Consider the following 26,583-nt stretch of genomic DNA (forward strand, 5'->3'; position numbering starts at 1 on the left):
CTAGGTTTCCCTGTGCTACTTACTAGACATGTGGTAGTGTGTGCTGGGAACACAGTGGGAAGGGCCGTGAGTTGGGAGTGGGCTATGTATTTGTGAGTTGGAGCCACATTGGGGTGCCTGCCTGCTCCAGCCCCTGCCCACTGCGTGTGTGCGGTGCCTGTCAGGATGTGGCCAGGGCCTGGACATGTGTGCGTTCTCCGGGTTGAGGTAGGTAGGTCGGTAGGTTCGTTCTCCATCTCAGCTCCTTGGCTGAGCATCCTGTGTGCTCGGCCGACGACGGTGTGCACCGGGTCTGCTAGCGTCTGCCGGGTCCGGACAGCCTGTTGCCAGGAGCTGTGCGGCGTGGCGTGGGCATTCCCTGTGCAGGGTGAACCCGGCGCCCTTCCTGCCGAGTGTCGGTGCGGCAGGTGGGTGCCGGGTCCTCAGCCTTTCGCTCCCGGGACAGCATCCTCGGCGGCGAGTGACGGGGGGTGGGGGCCCTCTGCCGGCGGCCGCGCGCGCGCACGCCGGGCTCGGTACGCGCCGTGTACGCGCCCGTGCGCGCGCCCCGCGGCTCCAGCCCAGCTCTCGGAGCCGCCTTCGCTGCCACAGTCCGCTCCCTGGGGCCGCCGCCGCCTCCCCCGGGTCGCGGGCTCTGTCCGCCGGGCCCGTGCTGCTCGCCCCGAGCCAGGAGGACGAGCTCGAGGAGGATGCCTGGGCCCGTGAGTACCGCGGCGGCGGGCCGGTCGGATCCGGAGCGCGGGCGGAAGATGGTCCCGGCGCTGAGCCCCTCCCCGCGAGCGGCTCCGCGCCCTGGCCCCGGGTCGCCGCCCCGGACCCCCGCCCCGGCCAGCCCCTCCCCCAGCCCACACCGGAGGAAGGGAGGGAGGCAGGGAGAGAGAGGGAAGGCGCCAGTGAGCCAAGAAGCGGGAGCAGGGCGCAAGCCGCCGCCGGTTCGCTTGGAAACGGTTGCCACAGCAACCGGGTTGCGCTCCCCGGCAACGCTGCTGCAGGGCGGCGACCCCCAATCCCCGCCCCCACGAGGGGCCGAAGCCCCGGGGGACTCTCCCTCTCGCGGTGGGGGGAACTTCGACCCTCTGGCCCGTCTGGGTGTGCCTGCCTCTACAGCCGTCGAGGGTGGGGGTGGGGGGCGAGCGGCCCCGTGGGCAGGAGCTGGCTCCCACGTGGCTGCAGTCGTCGCAGCAGGGCTCCTGGGGTGGCAGCATACGTGGGGGCGGGCCAGCCCCTGGGCCAGCCACGGGAGGAGGAGGCATGGGTCCGGGGTCTGTGCCCGTCTCCTCAAACCCAAATCCCCCACCACCACCCCCCGCCAGCGAAATGGCCTGAGCCGAGTTGGGTGCCCCAAGGGCGATGGTCCCTACCAGGGGAGAGGAAAGACGCTTGCATCCCTCCTCCTCACAGCCAGAGCATGTACCAAACCGTGGCTTGGGCCCGCGGTGGGTCTCTGCTCCTCTTCTCAAGCCACCATTCCCCGGGAAGGGGTGGAAGGAGCGTGGGCAGTAGCAGAGGAAAGGACACTGCTGACCCAGGGAAGCTGAAGCCCAGGCCAAATAGGAGCACCCGGCCCCCTGTCTGGATCACAAGTGTCCTTTTCTTGTCTGAGCACAAAGCCCAGACTGTGCTGGGTGGCCTGCAGGTTGGCCGGCACGCAGGCCAGCGCCACATGGAGATGTCCTGTCTTCCAGGGGAGCTCCTCTGAGAGGAGAATGGCCGCTGAGTCAGAGGAAATGACCTCTGGCTCCCCTCCCAACCTCCCCTGAATGGATAGCGTGCTGGGGGAGAGAAATGGCCCTCCTGCCAGCTCTCCCGGGCCTGACTCAGCAGATGCCAGCCCCAACCGCAGGCCTTGGACCCAACATCCCAGTGACCACAACCCCCCTTGGGTTTCCTTTCCCATCCAGGGAGGTCTCCTGGGTACCAGAGGTGACCATTACCTGGTCATGTGAGGCCTTGACATAGATGCCCTTAGATGGGTGGTATCCTAAGTCAGGCCTGAGTCTCCCACAGGCAGCAGTGCCTTTGGAATTACTCACAGGCTCCTCTCATTCTGTTCCTGCTCTGTGTGAGACCTGTGTTGAGCACTCTGCATCCATGATCTCCTAGTCCTTACAACATTGTGCAAGGTAAGTTTATTATCCCCATTTTAGAGATGATGACTCCAAGGCTCAGGGAGGTAAAATGACTTGCCCAAGGTTGCACGACTAATAAGTGGTGGGGCTGGGTTTCCAGTGCAGGTTTCTCTACTGGCATGGCCCTTCTCTGCTTTGGTATTGCTACATACTGTCTCTTGTGAGCCAGGCAGAAAAGAACTGTAGAGCCTTCTAGAGGAGCATTCTTAACCTTCTTCTGCATTCCTCCAGTGAGGAAATTCCCTATGTCTTTTAGGCCTTGGTACACCTTTCCTTCTTCCAGCAAAATCAGCCAGATTCTTGCCCCCAGATGCTCTGTAGGACTGTGCTATGGCTGGGTTGCCTCCTTTCCTCCCCCCTTCCATTTTCTCTTTCAGAGGGAAGCTGAGCAGTGAGGGCTACCTCAGTCTCCTGGGAAACCCCCAAGGCCCTATTCCTTGGTTTGTGGGCTCTGTGGCCTGGTCAGCTTGCAGCCCTGGCTGTAGCAGAGGAATTTAGCAATGATGGGCCCATGCACTGCTGGCCCCTATGGGTGCTCAGTCTAGCTCAGGGGTTAGAAACCCAAATGCCTCCAAGGCCCAGGTGGACTAGGGCACTAATCAGCTGCAGTCTATGTCACCATCTGAGAGTGTGGACTTGGTATGACAAGGTTGTCCAGTTTTCAAGTTGACCCAGAAATTTATGTAAAATCTCCTGGTTTTTAAATCTTGGCAATTAATCATATTTTTAAAAAATGATTATGGGCCAACAAAACATGTCCGTGAACTGTGTCCAGCCTGAGGGTCACAAGGCTGAGATCTCTAGTCCATGGGAAAGTGATGGCAGTTTTTGCTAGACCATCTCCAGGCTTGTGTAGATGTAGTGCCATGGGCCAGTTTCCACATTGGAGCCTCTTGAGGCTGCAAGTTGCTGGCATTTGGTTTGTAAGTGCAGCTGTATATGCTGGTGTATTTTCACATCCCCTATCAGTTCTGCTCCTACCTTGGCACTGCCAGGCAGGTCTCATCATCTCTATCATACAGGTGAAGAAACTTCAGCTCAGGCATGGGAATAGCCGGGATGGGATTACACAGCCCGGGCAGGGCATAAGCAGGATTTGAACCCAGGGCTCCCTGCTCAGTGCTCTGCGTGTTCACCAGGCTGCCCCTCAAAAGAGGGTGCAGTCACCTCTGCTGCCCCCCAACCCCCGAGTTGTGGCCAACTCCCTTGCAGGGGCAGATCTGAGTGCAGTAGACACCAACCCACCAGGGCCCCAATCTCTGTTGTCCTGTTTGCAGTTTCGCAAGCCCTGGGTTCCTGGCATTATGCCGAGGTTGGATCACAGAGATGCTGCCTGCAGGTGAGGGTGTCAAGCCAGTACCTTGGCCTCGCTGGAAATGAGGTTCTGGCCAGCTCCGCGCCTGGCCGACTGTGGCAGCTGGGACGGTTGCCATCATCTCTCTCTGGCTTCAGTTCATTTGTCTTGGTGTGGGAGGAATGTAAAAATGTCACCAGTGCCTCCCTAAAATGGCCTTCCTGCCAGGACAGTGGGCTTTACAGTCCCCTGGATTTCATAAGCCCACAGGTTCTGTGGGCCTGAACTGGCCCCAGCTCCCTGCCTGCAGAGTGGCAGCAGCTCCCTCCTCGCTGAGGTAATGAATCTAGAGAGGTTAGCAGGGGGCTTGGCATGTGCAGGGCATTCAGGAGAGGTGAGCAGTCACCTTTCCTACCCCACCCTCATTCCACACACCATACTCTCCTCTGTATCTCCTCTGTCCCCCGGCCTGAATGCCTGTTCCTTCACTTGACACAGCAACTCTGGTGTCACATCCAGGGCTTCCCCTTGTGACCCAGAGCCCCTGTTGCCTGGGATTCCTTCTTTCCGCTCCAGAGCCCCTGGTAAACATCTCCACGTAGACTTTTCCTTTTATTCACATAGACATATGCATCCTCAGCTTGCTTATAAACCTCCCTGTGAGGGCTGAGAGCTGCTTTCTCAGTGACATTTTGGTGAATAGCCAACATTTCCCAGGAATGAACTAGATGCAAACCTAGCTCTTGAGGTATTCCTTGTCAGACAGCTAAAAGACCAAACAGGTAACTGGACACCTCCAGTTACTCCTTCAACAAGTGGTTTTTGAGCTACCGTATGCCAGATGATCAAGGCAGATGCAGCCCTCGTGTTGGACACAGGCCACTACAGAACACTGTGATTGATATAGTTGGACTTCTCATCCAGCCCTGCAGGGTGAGGTAGCTGGAGGCTGACATGTCCAGGGAGGCAACAGGTGAGGCTGAGGAGCGCGCGCTGGGGTGAGAGCAGCGAGGCTGTGTAGCAGCTGGGTTCAGGAGCGGGCCAGTGGGAAATGGACAGTGTGGAGAGTGGCAGGCCAGGCAGAAGCACAGTGTGGAAGCAGAGAGAGTGGTGGCAAGCACAGTAATGGGGGCCCAGGTGAGAGATGACAGTGACCTGACCCAGCCAGCTGCGGTGGGGGGACAAAAGGAAGTGGACAGATGAAGACACACTATACTGAGGGTTAAAAACAACAGGATTTGGCAGATGGTGTAAATGGTGGGCCCTTGGCTGAGATAAAAGACCCAGCAGCAGATCTTTGGGGTCTAAGGTTAAGGTGCCGGGGTTCTCCATACAGAGGAGTAATGTGGGAGGTGCCCACAGCAGTGCACCAGGCCCTAGAGTAAGAGATCTGTGTGACCTTGGGGGTCATTTAATCTCTCTGAGCCAAGTGTTCTCATCTGTCAAATGGGCAGAATGCTCACCTAGTTTATAGGGTGACTGAGAGAACTCCCTGTGGCATCCAGCCCGGGGGCACACACCTCTGCACCCCCAGCTCCGAGACTGTGGACAGCAGTGCTCATGTTTGTTGGGCATCTCCAAGCCCTTTGTATGGATTAGCTCACTCTTCTCCACGGCCACTGATGAGGAAACTGAGACAACATGTCACCCCCCAGCTCTCACTCCCATTCCCTGCTGTGCTCCCAGTGAGTGTGTGGCCTAAGAAAACCCTACAGAGTGATATACTCACAAACTCCACAAATAAACCAAGACGGAATCCTGAAAAATGTCCAAATAACCCGCAAAAAGGTAAGAAAAGAGAATAAGGAAACAAACAGAAAACAAATCATAAAATGGCAGACTTAAGGATGAGTCTGGCCAAAGGCTCTGCTCCCAACAAACAGTTGGAGTTGGTACTTACTAGGGACCAGGCATGCGTCTGAAGGGGATGGGGAAGGTGAGTGGCTGTGAGCAGGAGGCAGGGTCTGAGTTTGAAGGGCGCCCCAGACCCAGACAGGAGCATGCACGGGTGTGAAGGGATAAAGGAACAGCCCTTTGGAAAGGCTTTGAGAAGCTTGGCTTGGTCAGGAAGAGCACTTGGAAAAGCCTGAATTAATTCCTTGACATTTATATATTGGGCAACTACTGTGGATTAGATGAGATATTACTGAGCAATTCCTGTGGACCAGACACAGGGCAGGAGGGAGGCTCAGGCAGGATTCCTGCACTGTGGGCCTGTTGGAGCACCAGGGTGAAGCAGCAGCCCAGGAGGCATTGTCCCACCCCCACCCCCTCCCCACCAAACTGGGCATTGGAGCCAGTGTGGGGTCAGAGGGCCACCTTAGCTGTGAGACCTTAGGCAGACTTCCTCTCTCAGACCCACAGTGGCCAAGTCTGTAAAATTCAGCAATAGTTCCTGCCTCTCAGCTGGAGTTTAGCTAAATTAGAAATAAAAATACCCATCAAGGCCTGTCTACTGTGTGTCAGGCCTTGTTCTAGGCCCCTTCCACACAGAATCTTATGTGATCTTCAACACCGCCTTCTCACTGGGGGTCATGCCCATTTGATAGATGAGACAGGCTGAGAGGCGACAGAGGCACCCAATGGGTCTTGGGTGTGGCCTGTCCCAGTCCTCCTAATGCCCAGGAGCTGAGCTGGACCCCTCAGGGCAAAGTCCCTGTCCTTTGTTCCTTGTTAACCCTAGAGCTGCCATTCCATCTCTCCTTCACCCTGTAGCCTTTCCCACTCTTGAGCTGAGAGCTGGTTGCCAGAAGCACCAAGTTTTGGTGGGAAGGAGTAGGAAGGTGCGTTTTGGCTACAGGCTGGCCAGCCTGGCGTGTCCCCACGACTGCCAAATCTCCTGTACTGAGTGCTCACGTGCATTTATTTACATCTCACTCATCACTTAGGGGAAAGTGTTTCAACACAGACTTTGGATTCACACTCAGGCTAAATCCTAGCTCTTCCCCTTATTAGCTGTGTGACCCAGGGCAAGTCACTTCCTTCTCTAAGCCTGTCTCATCCATCAAATTGGCATGACCCCCAGTGAGAAGGTGGTGTTGAAGATTGCATTAGATTACTCTGCATAGAAGGGTCCTAGAATGAGGCTTCACACAGTAGACAATCCTTGGCAGGTATTTTTATTTCTAATTCAGCTAAACTCCAGCCCCAGAACTGCTTTCCTGACCCAGAGCTGTTCCTACTTTGCAGACCAGGGAGCCCCCTAGTTAGGGCCAGCTTCCTCAGAGCACTCCTGAAAATTCCTGTGGGCTCAGGAAAAGGAGAATAACAGATTTAATTAACTCCCAGTGACTGGCAGCATCGTGTTTTTATCTGGGCTGCGTCACCATGGCAGCCTCATGGTGGGGCTGTCGAGGGGGCGGGTGGAGCTATTGTTCCTGCCATTGTCTGTTCTGGAACACAGGCCCAGGAGAAAGGGACTGGCACGGGCACCAGTGGCACATGGCACAAAGCAGTCACGGAGTCAGAAAGGAGCCATCTGGGGGAGAAGTGTGGGGTGGCCCGTGTGGCCTGGCTTCCCCCCAGCTTGTTCTCAGACCAGTCTAAGTCACCTTAATGTGGGATCCCCAGCTTGGGGCTCAGGCCCACTGTGGCCCCCAGAGCTGAATGCATGTGTGCCTTGGTTGGGCATGCTGAGGATGGGGGGTCCATGGGGCTCCTGGAAGAGACCCACAAAGTAGCTCAAGCAGCAGCACTCTCCCACCCCAGGCTAGGGTTTTGTGGCTAGGCTTGGGTTCAAATTATGGAACCGTCAACTGCCATCCACACAGCTAATTGTGTAAAATCTGTAAAACAGGAATAATTTGTTACCCCACAGGGTTGTATGTGAAAGCCCCTGGGTATAAAGCAGTCAGGAAGGGGTCATTCCTGTTCTGAGGGGGTGGTGAGCAGTCGCCTGTCCCTCCTCAGTCAGGGTTCCCTCCTACATACCTCTTAGAATGCAAGGTTCCCCTGTCAACCCTGGCTGTGGAGAGGAGATGGAACTAGAGGTGCCCATCTGGAGTGATGTGGAACCACGTGGTACTGATTACTTGAGCTAGTTTTCCTACCCCTCTGCAGAGGGGGAAAGGAATTGGGGGAAGAGACATGGCGGCCTGGAGCTAGAAGGGCAGGGCCAAGTGGGGCTGCGCATGGGTAAGAGGCTGAGGAAGCGGAGACGGAGCTGGGATTCAGCAAGCGGAGGCGCCTAGAGTAAAGGAAAAGAGGGAACGGCCCACGCTCGGCGGCGCGTTGTGCTCAGACAAAGACAGGCTGGTAGCACGCAGTACCGCGGGAACCACCCGCCCGATCCCCCCCTAAAAGAGCTGAGACAACCAGGAAGCCGCGGTGCGGTTCGGAATGTTCCACGCTTTGGACATCCAGGGTTGGGAGCGGATACAAGGCCTAGGGCGCCAGGGGCTGCCGGGTGTGTATGCATAGGGCTGAAGCTGGGCACAGGCGGGCTGCTTGTGGGGCCTAGGAGGTGGACCACGTTTTCTCCGCCGCAAAACAACCGCGCCATGACTCCCCTTCAGCGCCCTGGGAGTCTGCCTATGGGCCTCTCAAGCCCTTTCGGAGCTAGGGTACCCTGCACCCCGGGGATGCGGATGGCTAATCTCCCGTTCGCACTGAGGCCGAACCTGGCCTTAGCGCGCCCCCTGCTGGCCTGACTGGTGTCACCTCGGCTGGGAGGCGGCGGCGGCGGCGGCGGCCGGGTCTCAGATACGGGAAAGCCCTACGGGGGAAACCTCGGAGCGTGACGTCATCGCGGTGACGTCACCGGGCCCCCGCGGAGTGCGGAGGTTCCGCAGAGGAGGCTTCCCCGGGATTGCGCAGGGCACCGGCGCGGGCAGGGAAGTCGTCCGGGGCTACAGCGCGCCTTCACCGCGCCCTGTGTCTGTCTCACAGGTCCCGCGCGTCCCCGGGTGAGGCCCGCCAGCGTGCCTGCCGGCGCCATGGGAAGGAGAGGGCGCCGCTACTGCTGCCCCCTGCTTGCGCGCGCACGACTTGAACCCAGCTGCGGGCAGCCCCCGGCCGCGGGTCCCCGAGTGACGCTGGAGGCATCTGGGAGCTTGGCGCGGGCCCGGGGCCACGTCGAGGAGCCCATTGTCCAGTGAAACAGCCGAGGACCCGCCGCCCGCGCCGCCGCCATGGTTATGTCCCAGGGCACCTACACGTTCCTCACGTGCTTTGCCGGTTTCTGGCTCATCTGGGGTCTCATCGTCCTACTCTGCTGCTTCTGCAGCTTCCTGCGCCGCCGCCTCAAACGGCGCCAGGAGGAGCGGCTGCGTGAGCAGAATCTGCGCGCCCTAGAGCTGGAGCCCCTTGAGCTCGAGGGCAGCCTGGCCGGGAGCCCCCCCGGTCTGGCGCCCCCGCCACCACCTCACCGCAGCCGTCTCGAGGCGCCGGCGCACGCCCACCAGCACGTGCACGTGCACCCGCTACTGCACCACGGGCCCGCGCAGCCGCACGCGCAGCCACACGCACACCACCACGCGCTTCCGCACCCACCGCCGCCGCACCTATCAGTACCGCCACGGCCGTGGAGCTACCCGCGCCAAGGTAAGTAGCGACCTCCGCCAGAGGGCAGCCTGGGCCACTAGGGTGGGCGAGGCCTCGGCAGGGGGCGGGCTCGCTGCTGACCCGCGGGGCTTCCACAGGACAGCCTCCTTGAGAACGTAGGAGGAGGGAGCGGGCTGGGTCTGGGGTTGGCGGCTGGCCAAGGCCTCTGCGGGAGGCTGAGGACGGAGAGCCTCATGGCCTCGGACCGCTTCCCACTCCGCAGCGGAATCGGACACGTCCAAGCCACCGTGCTACGAAGAGGCGGTGCTGATGGCCGAGCCGCCGCCGCCCTACAGCGAGGTGCTCACGGACACGCGCGGCCTCTATCGCAAGATTGTCACGCCCTTTCTGAGCCGCCGCGACAGCGCGGAGAAACAGGAGCAGCCGCCGCCCAGCTACAAGCCGCTCTTCCTGGACCGGGGCTACACGTCGGCGCTGCACCTGCCCAGTGCCCCGCGGCCCGCGCCGCCCTGCCCTGCGCTCTGCCTGCAGGCGGACCGCACCCGTCGGGTCTTCCCCAGCTGGACCGACTCGGAGCTCAGCAGCCGAGAGCCACTGGAGCACGGAGCTTGGCGCCTGCCGGTCTCCATCCCCTTGTTCGGGAGGACTACAGCCGTATAGAGGGCGCCCGGCGTCCCGGGCCCCACCCGCGGACTCCTGGCCTGATTGCGGGGCTTTTTAAACGCTTCCCTTCGACTGCGGAGGTGGGTGGGTGGGGGTGGGGCGGGAGGGAGGGATTTCTTACCCCGTTTGTTACATTTTGAGGATAATAAAGGTGTGTGATCTGGTTTGGTACAAGCGGAGGGGGCACCCACTGCTTGCACCCAAGGTTCCGGCGGCCAGGTGTGCCCGGCCTTATCGGGACCGAACCTTGTTGCGCCTTTCAGCTACAAACCGGCCTGGGGGTGTAGAACTAAACCTGAGGTCTGCCTGCTTCAAACCACTGGCCGGTTCCCCAGGGAGCCTCATACCCCACCTTCCTTGCCCTTGATGAGGGCGCCCCCTGCAGCCTTGGAAGTAAGAAGAGTTGGGGATGGGGTCGTGGCAGGCGGTCCACCCCAGGTCAGCCCCTGGAGGCCCGGAGCAGCAGGCCCGAAGGGATCTGGATTTCTTTATTAACAGACATGAGCACGACCTGTTACAGAAGTTTGTGCTTTCCAAAAAACAGTTACTGAACGTGAAAAAGGAACCCAAGCAAAGAGGGAGGAGGTGGAAAGGGGCCAGCCATAGCCCTGACCTGAATCACGCCTAGGGCCTCCAGCCTGGGACCTGCCCAGCAGGAGGGGGCAGGAAAGGGCCAGGAAGCTGAGAGGCCCCAGCTGGGCCTGCTACTTCCTTCGGGCCAGGTGGGGAGGGGTCAAGAGAAGGGGGGAGGGGGCGGGTCCCAGGGAGCCAGAGCCCACGAGCCATTTATTGCCATGTTTTAAAATTCGTGCAAAATATCTGAAGCCCTGGACAGAGAATACAAAGTGATATTTTTCCAAGAAACAGAAAACTAGGAAAAGAGGTGGGGGGGAACATTTTCCCACCAGAACTTCCCCCCACGCCAGGCCCCAAGCAGGGTGAGGCCTCCACCCCGGCCAGCTGAGTGAGCAGGGAGGACTAAGAGCTACAATCTGGACCGGGTGAGAAGGGGGTGGAATTTGCAACAGCATCTCAACTACCAACGGGAGGAAAACCAGTCAACTGTACAAGTCTCCTATCAACTTTAAAAAAGAGAAAAGCTGTAAAAGTAGGGCCCTGTGGGTAGGGAAGCGGCCAAGTCCCCGGCCAGGGCCGGAATCCAGAGTGGGTGCCAGGCGGAGCTGCTGCAAGTGCAGGCACTGCGGGCCGTCTGGGCAGAGGCCGGCGCAGGTGGGCGGCCTTGGCGAGGGCAGCCTGAGGGCAAGCATCACTGCTAGTCACCACCCTCGAAGCCCTCCTCCTCTTCTGGTACCGGGTCTGCATCCCAGCAGGTGATGTCGATTTCTATGGTATGGGGAAGGGAAGGGAGTTAAGGAGATGGCCCAGCAGATCCATGCCTGTGTCCCTCCCAACCCTAGGGAGCTGTGCCAGCTGGGGGTGGGGGGCGGGTGCTGCCTGTCCACACTTGAACACAGCACCGCCACCCAAATTCTTCTCCATCACCCATCCCAATACCATCACCCATCCCAATACTACCTGGAGGCTTGTTGTAGAACATAGGAGGCGGAGCCTTTGCACACAGCTCTTCCGATTGGGCAAACTCCTCCTCCTGTGATTGGCTGAAATACCCCTCACTGGCCTGTAGGAGAAAAGTTCCATGTCACTGGGTCCCACCTAGCAGGACTAGGGCTGACCTACCAGGCCTGAGCACGTTTCCCCTGCAACCAGCGATTCTATCACTGGTTGCCAGGCAAACACAGATGCCTGCCTTGGAAATAAAAGCAGAGCTAGCCCAGGGAGGGGGAATGAAATGCAGCTTTCCCCCCAACAATGTGGGTCACAGAGAAAGGGGGCAGGGTACTGCTGCAAGCCTCAGGAAGGCAGGGTCAGCCCCCTGCTCCAGCCCTGACCACTTCCCCTCCCATCAGGCAGCCCCAGCCCCACCTGGGTCCCCTCCTTCTGGGTGGTCTCGCCATTGGTCAGCAGCTGGGGCTCTGGCTCCAGCTCCGGCTCCGGCTCCTGATCCAGCTCCTCTAGAGCTGAGGGCAGAGTTGGAGCCTGGGGGGCAGCCAGGGGCTCCCCTTCTACTTCCTCCCCTGGGTCACAGAAGGTGGCTGGTGGCTCAGGCAGCTCATCAAAACTGAGAAGGTTGGCACTGCCTTCACCTGCCGGCGGCAGTGGCTCCTGAGCCACCTCGTCCAGCAGGGGCACTTCTGCCAGAGTGACTTCGGCACCTGAGGGTGGTGTGGGGGCCCTAGGCTCAGCCTGGGGTACGGAGGCCCCTTCCCCATTGCCAGGCCATAGATCAATGAGGCTGGCAGTGGCAGGGGTGATGGTGTTGGCAACACTGGTGTCAGCAGCGGCAGTGTCGGTTTCAATGGCATCAGCTGCTGGAGTGTCAGCTGCAGAGGCTCCAGCCATGGCAGGCTCTAAAGAGGCAGCCAGGACTGCCTGCTCTGTAGACACCATGAACATCAAGTCCTCCGTGGGGCTGCCTTGGCCCTGGGGAGGCTCTGGTGCCTGAGGGGACTCCTCCAGGGGGCTGGCCCAGGCCTGAGGGTCTGCTGCTCTGGTTTCCTTGCTGGTCTCTTCACTATCCAGGCCGGGGCTGGGTTCCTGGGTCTCTGTCAAAGCACAGATGGAGAAGACGTGATCAAGCTCCCAGGAAAGGATGCAGGCCCTGGGCAGGCACCCTACAGTACCCTGCCCACCCACTGAGGAGTCCAGAAAAGAAGGTCTCCACTAAGACTTCCATGCAGAGTGCCTTCTAGCACCCACTGGGCCCCACTGCCCCTTTACCTAGTGTCTTTCAACCTCTCAGCAGCCCTGGGAGAAAGGCGCGATCCCCACTCCAGGGAGACACTGAGGTTCAGAGAGGGCAGGTCGGACCAGGGCTCCTCCCTGCCCCAGCCACTTCCAGGGCAGTATAGTCTGGCCCAGATCCCTGGGGGGTTGTTACCATGGCCATTTGGAGTTCCCAGCCCAGGGGCTAGGACCGTTCACACACCTTGGGCTGCTGGGGGTGGCGGTGGCAGTGGTGGAGGCTGCGAGGATGTGACCTCATCCAGTGCCCGCTCGATCTGCTCAGTGACAGGGGTAGAGGCCATGCTGGAGTCAGATGGGCTCCGGGCAGGGATGGGGGTAGGCACCATCCTCCGGTGGCTGTCCAGGTGGCTGCCTGTGGAACAAAAACCCCTAGGCTGGTCAGTAAGGGCCAGGGAGCCAGGTGGAACCAGGATCGTCCACCTTGGGGCCTGACCAGCCCCTCCTCTCCGGAGTCTGGGTCAGGGCTTGGAGCTCCCCAGGCCCCCCAGGGGCCAGACCACAGCTCCAGACCCTGTAAGCCAGGCCCCTAAGGGCCAGTGTCCCTTCAGGGCCAGGGGAAAGAGGCAGGCGGTACCTGCTCTGGGGACAAACACCAGAGATCAGCAGTCAGACTGCGGGAGTGAGGGCAGGGGAGCTGCTGGGAAGCGGGGGGCCCTCCTTACCCCCCCCACGGAGGCCTGGGGCTGCTACCTACATGGGAGGGAGGAAGAGAGGTTTGGGGTGCGGTGACAGGTGATATAGGGAAAGGGAGTCCGTGGAGGGGAGGAGGAGGAAGAGGAGGAGGAGGAAGGCCCACTGTCCGATGCCTTTATGAAAGGGCAGTACGGACGACCTGCCAAGAGAGACAGACAGAGAGAGAGACAGAGGACAAGAGAGGGTCAGTCTCCCCCACCCCCACCCCGAGGCCTCATCCACCCCCAGGCTGGCCCTGGATGTCCAAGCTGCCTTCATCCAGGGCGCACATTTAGCCAAGCTGGGCCGGAGCCTCAAGCCAACAGATGACTCCACCACACCAGCCACACACAGCAAAGAGCCTGACATGCCACAATGCAACCAGCCTCAGGGCAGCCCATGCCTCGCAACAGCCTGCCCCACCCCTGGAACCCTAGCACAGAGCCAAGCACACAGAAGGGGCAAACAGGCCAGCAGACAGGGAGCGGAAGGGGGCTTCAAGGAGAGGTGGAAGCTGCACAGGGTGAATCCAAACAGGGAACCCTGGGTACAGGCTCCAGGCTGCTCAAACTCAGGACCAGGGAAAGCGCCCACTCCCCATGCACCCACAGCCCTTCAGATAAGACCTAGTTCAACCCCAGCAGGGCTACTCCTTGCAGCCAGGGGGATGCCTTAGCCCTTGTGAGAAATGCCCAGATGGCTCTAGCACAGCCCATTGCTCAGCCCAGGCCCAACACTGACCCTGCCTGAGCCCTTCTCAGCCCTGCCACCTGGAGGTGGTGGGTGGAAGCACACTTGATGATGGGCCTTGCCTTCTCCAAGGGGTCCTTGGGCAAGGTTTCCCTTCCAAGAAAGGTCCCAAAGAGGCTCAAGGCCAAAACCTGAGGAGTGGGGATTGGGTGGGGGTGGGAGCTGGGACTACCTGGTCGGTGGTTGAAGGGTGAGGGCACATCACAGCTGCCTGCGGATGCCGATGCAACTCTTTCCTGCTGCTTAAAAAACTCCCGTGGGTTATCAGGTCGCTGGGCAATAATGGCTGCTGCCTCCTGGGGGCACATGGAAAGGGTCAGGCCAGGCAGGGCCTGACTGAGGCAGCTCTACCAAACTCAGATGTCTGGTCCCCCCGGCTCTCACCTCTACCTCTGATTCTGACTTCTTCATCTGGGTCTCTTCCTCCTCATCCCGCTGGTCACCCTGGAAACCAAAAGGGAAGGTGTTCTGAGCACCCCACTCCCACAGGAGCTCTTGGCTTTCTTACAGCCCCCATGTTTCCTCCACTATCTGGAACCACTTTCACGACCCAGTCACACAGCACCTTCTATCTGCAAGGTCCTCAGCCACCTCATCTCCTGTCCAGACAGGCCCCTGGGCACCCAGGGCCATCCAGGAGCACTCCCTGCTCTGCAGCTAACTTCCCTTGAACCTCCTACCCCAGCACCTAGCCAACCACACCTCCATCACTGCTGCGTGGATCTTGGTATCACGACCGAGGCTTCTTCATTAGTCCCCTGCCTCCTTGTTCTCTTTCCCCCCATTTCTTCTCTACAGACCTGAAAGGATCTTCTCAAAATGTTAATTAGTCGCCATCACTTAAAAATCAGGTTTTCTTACTGAGATCAGGGTCTCCAGTTTCTCTTGAAATGCCAGAAGCCCTGGCAACACAGGCCAGGGTGTCCCAAAGCAGCCATCTACTAGAGCTGCACTATAGCAGCCCATAGGGCGTGTGTTGTCCAGTTCACCACAGTCCCCACCACTCCCTACTGCCCCCTTCACATGCCCACTTCACTCGCTGTTTTTTGAGATTGCAACCACAGGAGTAAAGGTAGGTGGGGCCCCTTTGCTTGGCCCACGTTCCCTTCTCCCTGCCTGATCTAGTCCATCACCTCTCACAACGCTCCCCTCCCACCCTGACTCGCCCACACCCTGTGAGATGTAGGCATAAAGTCCTCAGCATGATGTAGTTGCAGTTCCCGCAACATGCATACAACTTCCCACCTCCGTGCCTTGGCATGGGAGATGAACCTCTCTCCCCAAGTGCCCGACCCCCACCCCAGGTCCAGCTCTTCCTGCTTCCGGCCTCAGCTTGGGCACTGCCTCCTTGGGAAGGGGTCCCTGGCCCATTCAGGTCATTTCCTTCCCTGGGTCCCCATGAGGTGTTCCAGGCATACACCACAGATTACACTGTGTCATAATTTCCTGTTTCTGGATCATCTCCCCGCCCTCTGTGGGTGATACAAGATAAGAACTCACTTATGTGTGTGAGTGGCCAGCCCAAGGTTCAGCTCGTACCTGTTTCCTCAGTTGAACTCATCACACCAAAAGCCTCAAGAGGGTTGTCACCCCAACTGCCACTTTGTGTCTTCCAGAATGAAGTCTAAACCCCTCCTCTGACCTTGCTCTCTCCTCCCAAATTTCCCAGCGGGCTCCAGTCACTGGGGAAGGCTCCTTGTCTTCCCCCCGAAATGTATATCCCACCAGGCTTTGCTGTTACGCTGCCCCTGCCTAGTATAACCTTGCTAGATTCCTCTGCCTTGTTCAAAAAAAGGACCAGAGGCAGCTTACCACAAAAACCTTAACTACGTAACGCTGAGAAAACCACTGAAACAAATCAGAGCTTGGGGTTGGAGAGAGAGACATCAGTACACTAACCGTAAAGGTCAATAGCATTGCTATGCCTGAGCATCTTCAGATAAACGGAAGCTCCCCGGCATCCCAGGCAAAAAGGGAACTCACATAAGGAATGCAATTCTTATCAGAAGAGAGAAAGCAGAATAGCTCCTTAAGCCAATATAAAGCACTTCATGGTTCTAAACTCCAAAGTTTCTCATGTGGAAACTCCCTCAGAGGACCTGAAGTTGCAGGGTAACCACAGTGACCTGCTAAAACACCTACTGTCACTGTCACATGAGCCACACTTAAAGGGCCAGATGAGACTATAAAATAATGATGTGACACTGTAAGCCTTTGCCTGAAACACTGGTGGTAACTGGTGAAGATGAGCAATCAGTTCAGTGGGTTCACTACACTGTTCTTTCTACTTTTGTGAACGTATGTGAAATTTTCCATAAAAATAAGCTTTTTCAAAAAGAACTTGCTCTGAATGGATGAACAAAATCTGGTATACATATACAATGGAATATTAACAGCTTTCAAAAGAAAAGACATTCTGACACATGGATAAACCTTGAAGATGTTATGCTAAATGAAATAAGCCAGTCACAAAAGGTAAAATAACGGCATGATTCCACTCATACAAGGTACTCTGTGTAGTCACATTCTTAAACACAGAAAGCAGAAAGCAGTTGCCAGGGGCTGGGGGAGGGGGCAATGGGGAGTTAGCGTTTAATGGGTACAGAGATTCCATATGGGAAGATGAAGAAAATTCCCGAGATAAACAGTGGTGATGGCTATACAATATAAATACACTTAACACCATAGAACTGTACACTGAAAAATGGTAAAGATGGTACATTTTGTTACCTACACTTTGCCACAATTAAAAATAAACGAATTCATGAATTAATTGTAAAAGAGCCTTGTTCATCTTGTTCTCCACCATGTTTCTCACACCGGCACGTGGCAGGTGGCAAGGGTTTGCTGAATGAATGAGGCTGCAGCTTACTAACCACATGTCCTCTCCACCCCCAGGAGCCAATGTGAGTGGAATGACCTATGACAGCCATTAATGCCAGTGCCGACAGGTCTGTCCTGCCAGCTCCCTCCCAGCCTCCTGTGGGTGTGACCTTGGAGTCTGTTTGAGTCCCCACGGCCCAATGGCTACCCATCACGGTCCCAGTCCAGATGACTATTGCCCACCTCCTGTCCTAAACTCTACCATGCTCAGCTTTGAATGATCTTAACTATTTCTCAAGTATAAAATTCAATTCAAAGCATGAAGATTTGACTCCACTGTGATTTTGAAAGGGTCAATCATGATGACCCTATGGGCCATCCCAGTGTTTGGAGGTTCAGCCAGCACCCCTGGAACAAGCACCTGTTCTCAAAGAGACACTACACACACTTGTATACAGATGCTCAGAACACCAGCCCAGATCCATTCAATGGCTCTGCAGCATTCTTGCTGTGGGGACCAGGCCTCGAGCCCCTTAAGTGCAGGAAGCATGTCTAATCCACCTTGAGCCCCTCAGGCCCTGCTGGGAGGGGGCAGGAGGAGCCTGGCCAGTGAGGGTCTGGGTCAAGGTAGATTTTCCTCTTTCAGTCTAGAGTATTAGCTTCTCCAAGGAGGTCTCTTTCCACAGCCAGGGAACAGAGCCCCCCGTGATCAGGTACCAGGCCTGACACTACAGGATACCCCATGCCCATGCAGCGGGACCCAGAATGCCCAGCGCTGTCCCCAAGACACTTACTCCCCCCGCAAGGGGCCCGGGAACACAAGGACCATCCTCGCTTCCCTCACCAGGAGACAGGAACCCCGACTAAGAACTTACAAAGATAGACTGCTCCTTTAACCGCCTCTTGGCCTCCTCTGCTTCTAAAGTCTGCTGTTTCCTCCTGAAACGAAAGGTGCAGGTAACCCTTCAGGACGGCCCGCGCAGCCCGCGGCCCAGGGGCTGGGGCAGGGCACACCTGTGCTCCTCGATCTGCTGCTCCCGCTCCCGGTAGCGCCGCTCCCGCTCCTCCTGCTCCTGCCGCTCCTGCTCCATCCGTTCTTGCTCAAACCTCAGTCTCTCATCCAGAGCCTTCTTCCGCTCCTCCTCCTTCCGCAGCTCCTCCTCCTTCTGCAGCACCCCGTGAGCCAAGGCAGGGCAGGCCCTGAGCCCGGGGCCCGTCCCAGCCCCCCAGCCCATCCCCAACCCGGGATGCTGAGGATTCAGGGGCTTTTGCTCTTTCAGCAGGGGAAGCACATAGGATGGGCCATGCTGTTGAAGGGAGGCACTTAGGGAGAGAAGGCAGAGCTACCCCACGGGGTCAGGACAGGGAGGGGCAGCTCAGCCTGCAGGTCGGGGTCAGGGTCCACACCTTGGCCTGCTCCCAGAACTGCTCGCGGTTAATCCGCTTCATCTCCACAGCTGCATCAGTCTTCTGATAGGTGGTGCCCTGCAGAGTCAAGCGGCCTGGCGTGAGCGCAGACCACAGGCCGAGTGCTCAGGAGCCCCCACACGCAAAAGGGTGAGGACTGAGAGGAACCGGACGGCAGAGCCCTGGGCAGGGCCGGCCTGCCCTGGGCGCACACTGACCACCGGCTCAGCGTTCTCATCCTCACGTAGCCGCAGTCGGTGCAGCACGGGGCTGGAAAGCCGTGCCAGCCCGTTGGAGAGCCGCTGCCCGATGGCGCCCGCATCTATGTCTTCCACGCTGCTGGCGTTCACAATCACGTCGACGCCCTGCAGCAGCAAGAAGGCGTGTTCAGGCAGCAGGGTTCCCTCCCATCACCGCCCCCATGAGCCCTGACCCCACTCGCACCTGGAAGAACTCGGCCACCTTAGCCACGTGGCTGGCACAAGCACATTTGCGGGCATCAGGCACATCTTCGCCAACCTGCAAAGGACCCAGCAAAAGGGGGCGTCGGGAAAGGACAAGAGTTGGCGGCAGGCTGAGGCCCAGGGCTCTCTTCCCGGGACTAGTGGGGTTCTCTCCAGCAGTGTCAGTGAGTGGAGTGGGACGGAGGATAACCGTTGCTGGGCCTTCGGCTCCCTTCCCCAGCCCATAGCTGCATACCCAGTTGATGAGCACGTATTTCGGCAGAGCAGCCTGGGAGTCCTTGACGCTGCAGAAGCCATACATCACCTTCTGGTTCTCAAAGTGGCCAGAGAGCTCCTGCAAGCCCCCATCTGGGGGAATCAGGAGGGTGTCAGGCCCCATCTCCTGAATCCCTCCCCCACAAAGGGCCTGGAACCCAAAGCAAAGATTCCTCTTGAGGGCTCTGCAGGCACCGCCAGAGATCTAGAAGTCCCAGAGTCCTGTGTTGGTGTGAAAGAGGCAGCAGGCAGGTGTGAGCTTTGCCTCTGAATCCCCCAGGACCTTGGGGAAGAACTGAGGAAGTGTTCTTCACACATCAAGTCTCACGCGGGGCTGGCACCCACTGAGGTAAAATAAAACCTTTTAGGGCTCTCAAGAAAGTGGGGTGATCTAAGCCATCCCTGCCAGGCCTGTTCCCACCTAGCTGTGTGACTTTGGGCAAGTCACTCTCCCTCTCTGAGGCTCAGTCTTCGCATAATCAAATAGGAAACAAGTCTCCCTCCCTCCCCACCCTGGGGATCTTAGGGATAACCACAGGAAGGACACTTGGCCAGACAAGTGTGGGTCTGCTGGATGCAGGCAGCGAGGTGGCCTGGAGCCAGGCGAGTGGGGAAGAAAACAACCGGAGGAGGAGGGAGCGGAGAGGAAGGCAAAGGAATGGCTGGAATTCTTACCTCCTGACGCTGCAAGCTTGAGGTCATCTGAGCCATCCTCATATGTGTACAGAGCCCTGGGGAGAGGGAGGGGTGGCTGGGAGAACTGGCAGGGCCCAGGCAGCCAATTTTGGGTGGAGACGGCTCTCCGGGGTAGGAGGGACACAGAGGGGGCAGGACAGGAGGGGGGTTCCAGCCCAGCACTTAAGCCTCGTCGCCATGACAACAGGGCTAAGCACCATTTCAGGCTGGAACCCAGTGGGGGACAGTCTGGGATCTGAGGGAGGGAGGCCTGGGTCAGGTGGGGAGCAGGCAGTGGGGAAGAAATCACTGCCCAGTCGCTTGCTTCCAGTGAGCCAGTGTGTTGCGTCCTCAGAGCCCTGGCCCTAGCAGCCTGCAACCCAGCCAGCGGTGTGAGATGGAGATTCCAAGGCGACGGTTCCTTGGTTACCGTTCCCTGGCTACCGCTCCTCATCCCCATTGGCCGTTGCCAGGAACCTACCTGGCGCGTGCCTCGGTACCCACTGCCCCTCCCCCCACATCGAGGGGGATGGGGAGAGAGAACCTGGTGCTGTTCAGCTCTGGGCATCCCCTGGTAACTATGGCAACCCAGCAATTGGCACGCGACTGGCCCACCCCAGCTGCATTCTCCTGAACACAAAGGACCCCAAGGGGACACGCCCTCAGTCTCAATCTCAGTCTCTCTGAAATGGGGATGAGGTCATCGTGGTCACTCCTGCCTGGACTCTGGCCCCTGGGTGAATGTGCTCTCCTGGCCTTCCAGCCCTAGGCCTCCTCCGCCCTAGCTGAGGCTCTGGCCTCTTGGGACTGCTGGCCTTTCCTTCCCTCTCAGCTTTGGCAGAAAGCTGACCTAGCAGCCTTCCTCCTTCCTCCTCCTCCCTAGCTTTTTCTTCACAGGTAGCAGTGGCACAGCATCCATTTCACAGAAGAGAAGAGAGAGATACCTCCTCCCCAGGACCCACTTGGAGGACAGGCTTGGGGCCAGGAATAAAGGTCATGTTCCGGAGGTGCAGGAGGCTCAGCCCGTCCCCCAAGCTCCCCTTTCCTTACTGCCAAGGTAGGGGGCCAGGAGGAGAGAAGCAGGAGCACCAGGGAGATGCAGAAGAGAAAGCGAGCAGGGAGAGGAGGCAGAAAGAGAAGAGAGAAGGGAGGGAAGTGAAGGGATGAAGAGAAAATGAAGGAGCAGGGAGAGAGGGAGGGAAATGGGAGGGAAGGAAGGAGGGAGGAGAGAAGAGAGAGGAAGGGAGAGAGGGAAGAGGAAGGAAGGGGGAGAGGGAGGAGGGTGGAGGGCGGAGCAAGGAGGGAGCAAGGAGGGCCTGGTGCAGGCCCAGCCCCATGAGGTCAGCACAAGTCACTGCCAGAGCCAAATGGGCCCCCAGCCCTCTGCTTCTCGGGATCCCTCCCTCCTGAAAGGGACACAGGTGGGCTGTGGGGCCAGGAGCTCCTGGTCCAACTGTTGCCCAGGCTACAGTCCTGGCAGCTGCTTCTCAACACAGCTGTCCCACCACCTGTCTGGCTGCCCCAACCCACCACTGGGAACAAAAGGCCCTTAGAGAAGCAGGGTCTTCCCTTCTCCATTCCACAGATGAGAAACTGAGGCAGAACTCCAAGACCCTGAGTCCCAGACACTGCTCTGGCCATCACACCTCCCTGGGGTGACTTGTCAGCCTCTCTTAGGCTCTCTGAGGGACCCTGGCTCCTCCCAGGACCCTGCACCTTCCATTCTTTACTCCTTGCCTACTCACCTCCAGCCACCTTTCCTGCTGCAGCCCTGGCCCTTACCTGGTGGAAACCATAGCTAAGTTCAAAGGTTTCAGCAGGCCTTCAACCCTGAGCTCCGCCCACCTGCCTTTCCAGCCAGACCTCTGTATCCATACCATACACTCGGGTCACAGTGGATGGCTCCCTGATTCCCAGCACGGTTCTGGATATTTCCCAACCTGGAGCCTCTGCATATGTGGTTCCCTTCACAGGGAGGCCAGACCTGTTTCTCCACCCCATGCCCATCCCTGAGTGAAATCTCTCGGGGACCCAATGCCAGCTCCCATGAAGCCCTGCCCTGTGCTGCACCTCCCCAAAGTGCTTACCACACTCCAGCAGGGACGGGAAGAGGCACCTGAGCCTGCCCCAGATCTCACTAGACCACCAGTGCTTCTCAAACACATTTGAGGTGGCCTGAGCCTTGGGTGGGTGGGAGCTGGTGAAACTGCAAGGAATCAGGATGGAGGGGGGCAGGAATCTACATGTCTCACCACCTCCAACCCCTGGAGACAGACACTGTCCTGAACTATAAGCTTCATGAAGGTGGGACATCTAACTCAGTCCTTCAACACAGAGCACAGAGCAGCTCCAGAAGGTGTTTGCGATACTGAGACAAAACTCTGAGAAACCATCTCGGCCAGAGAAAGTGGACTGGGGTGAGGTGGGAGCTGGAATGTAGCAGCTCCAGGGAGATCCTGGGGTCAGCTGAGGATGGGGGAGCTCAGGGCAGGTGGATTCTTCAGGACAATCTCAGGATATTAGAACTGGAAGGGCCTTGGGTATCGCAGAGCCTTGGTATCGCCCAATCCCCTTTTCTTCTTCTCAAGAGGACCAGAGAGGAGCAAAGACTTGTGTGGTTACATAGTGAGTCGGGTCACATCCAGGACAACACTAGTTCTTTTCACTACACAATCTGACTTCCTAGGTCCCCTGCTGCCAGCATCAGGGCAGCGGTCCATTTCACAGTGAGCCACCTAGGAGTGAACTCCCCCACCCCTACTCCCCACTCAGAGGCAAGGTAAGGGAGGGCAGTGCCAAGCCTTGTTTGCCCAGACAGCAATTTTACCCAAGATGCCCTCCTCCAGCCTCTGAGTGCAGGGTCTGCCCCTGAGTCTTGAGACCCCACTGTACCCCTGGTTCTGTGCTAGGTGCTGGGGGCCCTTATGTCCCCTTCTGCAGGGTGATCCTCACATCCTTTCTACCAAATGTTTATCTGGGCCCTTGGGAGTGAGCAAATGTATGTATGTATGACGGTGCATGTGTACATCTGTGTGTGTCCCACACACAACGCAGACTGGGGTGGGGGAGGGGTGTGGCACGCCAGTGATGAATAACTCACTTTGGCCACATGGATGCTGCTGGGTGGTGGGAGCCCCGGCCTCTGCTGAGCAGGATGTGGGCCAGCAGTGGCTATGGGAGCTCTGCCTTTGGGAAGGTAGGGGTAAATGGAGTGGTGGTAGGCAGCACCCCCAGACTGGAGGGCAAGGGTTCCGAGATGGGCTGTGCCTCTCTCCAGGCATGGCCCATATCCCAAGGCCAGCTCCTCCACCAGGCCAACCCGGCCACTTGCCCTGAACTCCTCCCATGATCTCAGTCCCCCTGGGGCAGGGCTGGGACAACGGATGGGCCGCTTGCCCGCTTAGCCTGTGATGGCCTCTCCTGTGACTGACCCGCAGGACACGAAAGCTTGATTGTCTCCCGCGTCCATCCCTCCAGGCCTGGCCGCCCGCCAGTGCTGCAGTACTGTGGCATGGATGCCTGGCCATCTTGTCCCCTCCTCCAGCCCCCAGGTCAGTGTCCTCCCAGAATGAGGGTGAGGCCAGCCCAAGTGAAGTCCCCAGACCTGCCTTCACTTTGTGTTTCCTGCCTGCCAAGAGGAGAAGAGCCCTAGGGAACAGAATGGGCATCTGCCCCAGGAGAAGAGTATCTTGAGGGGGGGGCGATGATTCCTGAATGGGGCAGTGTGAAACCCCCTGGCTTTCCTGCCACCCTGGGGACTCCAGTCCCAGAGCAGGTGGTCCAACCCCTCCCACAGCCTAGGGGGAGACAACAGCTGGGGAGGGAGGGGAGGGCAGCCCAGCTCCTCCCCCACAGAGGAGCTGAGAGCCCCTTGCCCCTGAGCCACCGGGCTAGGGGCTCAGTAGATCCACTCACCCCCTCATCCTTCTCTGGGAACTCCCTGCAGAGTAGTGCGCCTGGGGGCTTCCTCCCAGGGACCCCACCTGGCCCCCTAGGCAGGCAGTTCGGTTCCTTTGGCATGTCCCAGCCCAGCTGCCTACTCCCTGCAATCCCCTTGGCATCGAGGAGAGCACCTATCCTTGCCTCCTCCTCGACCCCTGAGGGGAACAGGAGTCACTTGGCGGTGGCCCTGTGGCAATGAACGTCTTTCCATCACACCCCAACTCCAAGAGGCCCCCCGGTGGGCGGGGCGCCCCGGCCCCCAGCCCGCTCTGCTCCTCCCCCGCCCTAGCTTTCCTTTGTGCTGTGGCCGGGGCCGGGTTGGGCCGGGTAGGCTGCGCTGGCTCTGCTAACTCGGTCCCTGCCCCGTCCTCGCCCGCTCAAAGGTGGCAAAGGTGCCCTTGGCCGCCCGTGCACACCTGTCCACCCGGCCCGAGGCAAAGGGGAGGGGGCAGGGGATGGGCTTCCACAAGACCAGGAGGCCCCGGGCCACACATCTGGACCCTGCGTCTCTCCAGCCCGCGTCCGGCTACCGTTCCCACCGTGCCCGTGCGGCTGCGGCCGCCTCCGGGCGCTTGGGGCCCGCCGGTGCCCCGCCTGGCCCGGCCCCTCCCCCGGCGCGCACAAAGGCAGCCCCTCCCTGGCCCTCCCGGACCGCTGCACCATTTCGGGGTCTCCCCCTCCCTCCCGGCTGCGGGGCCACGGGGCCGGATGGAAACAAAGGCGCGGCGGCGCGGGGACAAAGGGGCTGGGGGGCGGGGGCGGGGGCTCACCAGTCGGCCGCGCTCTCCTCCCGAATCACCTCCTCGTACGCCGCCAGCAGCTCCAGGCGGTGGCCGCTGAAGCTGACGCCGGCCATGCTGCGGGCCGGACCGAGGCCGAACGGACAGACGCACGGACGGACGGAAAAGGAGGGAGGGAAACAAGGAGTCGCCGCGCCGCCGCCGCCTCGGAGCCTCTGCAGCGTTGCGAGCCGAGCGAGCCAGCGGCCGGGGGAGGGGAGCCGGCCGGCGGGGGGCGGGGGGCGCTGGCTCCGCCCGGCTCGCTCACTCCGCGCGCTCGGTCCTAGCGCCGCCCCGACCCGGCCCGGGGGAGGCCCGCCCCCCCTTCCCGGCCTGCCCCGGGGCGCCCCCACGCCCCTAGCCGTCAGTCCCTGCGCCCCGCGCCCGGGGGGGTATACCCTTCTGCACGGGGCCATTCTTCCCGTGTCCCAAATTCTCGCCTGTGGTGTCCCCAGCCACAAAACCAGCCCCGTCCCCACCTCTCCAATCCCTATTAAGGCCCAGCCTCATCCCTCTCCTTTCCAGCTCCGGGTCCCAATCCCAAATCCACTCCATTCCAATCCGGCCCAGCCCCACTCCGTCCTTAATTTATCTCCACCCAGCCTCACCCCTATCCCTGGTCCATTCCAACCTCCAGCCCCAACCCAATTCCCGTGCCAGCCACCCCTGGCCCATCTGCAGCCCGTCCCCACCTCTGAAAGGCCCATTCCTAGTCCATCCCCATCACTGTCCACTGCTGTCTTCATCCCCAAATCCAGCCCATTTCTTTCCCCTTCCAGCTCCAGCCCCACTCCCAACCCCATGCTTAGCACACCCCCTCTACCCATTCATCAGACCCCATCCCTAGCTGCACCCTCCTCTTTCCAACCTATCCTGTTCCCATTCTGATCGCTGTTCCCAACCACACCCCTCCATCCCTGCCTCCTAGACCATTCTCAGCTCCTTACCCCAACATTGCCAACCTCTACCCCATCCCTGCCCTACCCTATGCTGAGCACCCCTCCCTTACCAGCTGCCCCCTGAGTCCTCTCAGGTGAGGCCAGACTAGGAAATCCTTTGCCTTCTCTCCCAAGCCTCAGGCCTCCCCGAGGAATCTAACCCCAGACTCTCAGGGCAGGGCTCCTCCAAGGACACTCCAGGGCCAGCCTCCTGGCACCTTAATTTCCCAAAGCTCTGAACACAGAAAACACTGGGGCCTAAGAGGAGTCCCTCAAGGGGAAGGGGACACAACTGCCAGGGCCTCCTGGAGCATCTCTGCTCCTGTCTGAGCTGGAATCCTGAAACCCTCTGCAGCTCTCAGAAGCCTTTACCACCACCTACAAAGCCTCCCACCCCTTTCTTCCCAGAGGAGGTAACAGAACCTGAGCAAACTTTACCTGGTCCAATCTGGGAGGTGGCAGGGTTGGGCCTCTGAGTTCTGAGTTGGGTAACCAGCTGGGCCAAAAGGAGGAGAGCAGTGTGTGCACTGATCTCCAGCAGTGGGCCCCAGCGCTTTGGGGTGGGAAGAACCTCTTAAAACTCAATACATTTCATGGATCCCCACCTGGGGAACTCTCTGTGTCCACTATGCCCATGGACCCCTGGCCCTGGCAGTTTCTCCACGGCCCCCACTTGGAGCAAGTCCCAGGCAGAGTCAGTAGGATTCTGGGGAGGGAGGAAGACCCCACAGCAGGGATGAGGGGTGCCTGGGAGCAGTAGGTAGAGGGGTCTCCGGCCTCAGTCCCTTCCTGCTTCCTTTGACTTTTCCCAGCCCAGAATGCCTTTCATCTCCCCATCCCGAAGCCCCCTCCCCAGCCTCCTGCTCACTCAATTTCACATCCAAAAAACAGAAGCCCTACCTGCATGCTCTCCCTTCTTCAAATTCCTGCTTCCTCCCAGCCACCTACAAACTCCAGCCACACCCACTCTTACCTCTTTGCCATCTATATTTTTAAACAAACTTAATTTTAGAACAGTTTGAAATTCACAGAAAAATTACAAAGATAGTACAGAGAGTCCCCATATGCCCCATGCCCAGTTTTCTCTATTTTCAGGGGAGCAAGAAGTTTCCCTGCTCACACTCCCTGGAGCCTACCCTTCACCCGTCCACATCATTATCATCCTATAATTTGTACATCTGTAATCTGTCTCCTTCCCACATTTCCCTGGCACTGCTCTGGCCAAGGTCACCAGAGACCACTAAATTGCCAAATTCAGTGGCCCTGTTGTAGTCCTCAGTTTCCTCAACCGGTGGGAGCAGGGTGACCAATGATCACTACCTCTTCTGCAAATCTGCCTCCCATCAGCTACCTGCTGCCCCTGAAACCCACACACTCAGCCTTGGTGGGTGTGTGCTGGGTGCCTCCTTGGAGGCCCTCCCACCAGGCTTTCACGTCTACCACTCCCAGCACTGATCACCCTTC

The 26,583-nt window shown here is 58.8% G+C and overlaps 2 protein-coding genes across 5 annotated transcripts; one reads left to right on the plus strand and one right to left on the minus strand.

The window, feature by feature from the left end:
* The first annotated feature begins 366 nt into the window (after window positions 1-366).
* PRR7 (proline rich 7, synaptic) lies at window positions 367-9,802 on the plus strand. 2 transcript variants are annotated; one of them, XM_067031954.1, is made up of 3 exons: window positions 367-407; window positions 8,311-8,964; window positions 9,188-9,802. In XM_067031954.1, the coding sequence occupies exons 2-3, from the start codon at window positions 8,553-8,555 to the stop codon at window positions 9,583-9,585; spliced, it is 810 nt and encodes a 269-aa protein (XP_066888055.1). In that variant the 5' UTR covers window positions 367-407; window positions 8,311-8,552; the 3' UTR covers window positions 9,586-9,802. The 2 variants fall into 2 exon arrangements, with proteins under 2 accessions (XP_066888055.1, XP_058917664.1); XM_059061681.2 differs by lacking the exon at window positions 367-407 and adding an exon at window positions 509-701.
* A 254-nt stretch (window positions 9,803-10,056) lies between these two features.
* Window positions 10,057-24,477, minus strand: DBN1 (drebrin 1). 3 transcript variants are annotated; one of them, XM_059061632.2, is made up of 15 exons: window positions 24,173-24,477; window positions 19,461-19,516; window positions 18,766-18,878; window positions 18,511-18,585; window positions 18,285-18,431; window positions 18,067-18,144; window positions 17,674-17,825; window positions 17,535-17,598; window positions 14,221-14,280; window positions 14,009-14,132; window positions 13,109-13,246; window positions 12,596-12,766; window positions 11,533-12,212; window positions 11,125-11,227; window positions 10,057-10,932 (listed from the first exon to the last, which is right to left on the minus strand). In XM_059061632.2, the coding sequence occupies exons 1-15, from the start codon at window positions 24,256-24,258 to the stop codon at window positions 10,862-10,864; spliced, it is 2,118 nt and encodes a 705-aa protein (XP_058917615.1). In that variant the 5' UTR covers window positions 24,259-24,477; the 3' UTR covers window positions 10,057-10,861. The 3 variants fall into 3 exon arrangements, with proteins under 3 accessions (XP_058917615.1, XP_058917617.1, XP_066888056.1); XM_059061634.2 differs by lacking the exon at window positions 13,109-13,246; XM_067031955.1 differs by lacking the exons at window positions 13,109-13,246; window positions 24,173-24,477 and adding an exon at window positions 20,405-20,646.
* Window positions 24,478-26,583: the final 2,106 nt, after the last annotated feature.

Source organism: Kogia breviceps, chromosome 4 (genome assembly GCF_026419965.1).
Source record: "Kogia breviceps isolate mKogBre1 chromosome 4, mKogBre1 haplotype 1, whole genome shotgun sequence".
NCBI classification, from domain to species: domain Eukaryota; kingdom Metazoa; phylum Chordata; class Mammalia; order Artiodactyla; family Physeteridae; genus Kogia; species Kogia breviceps.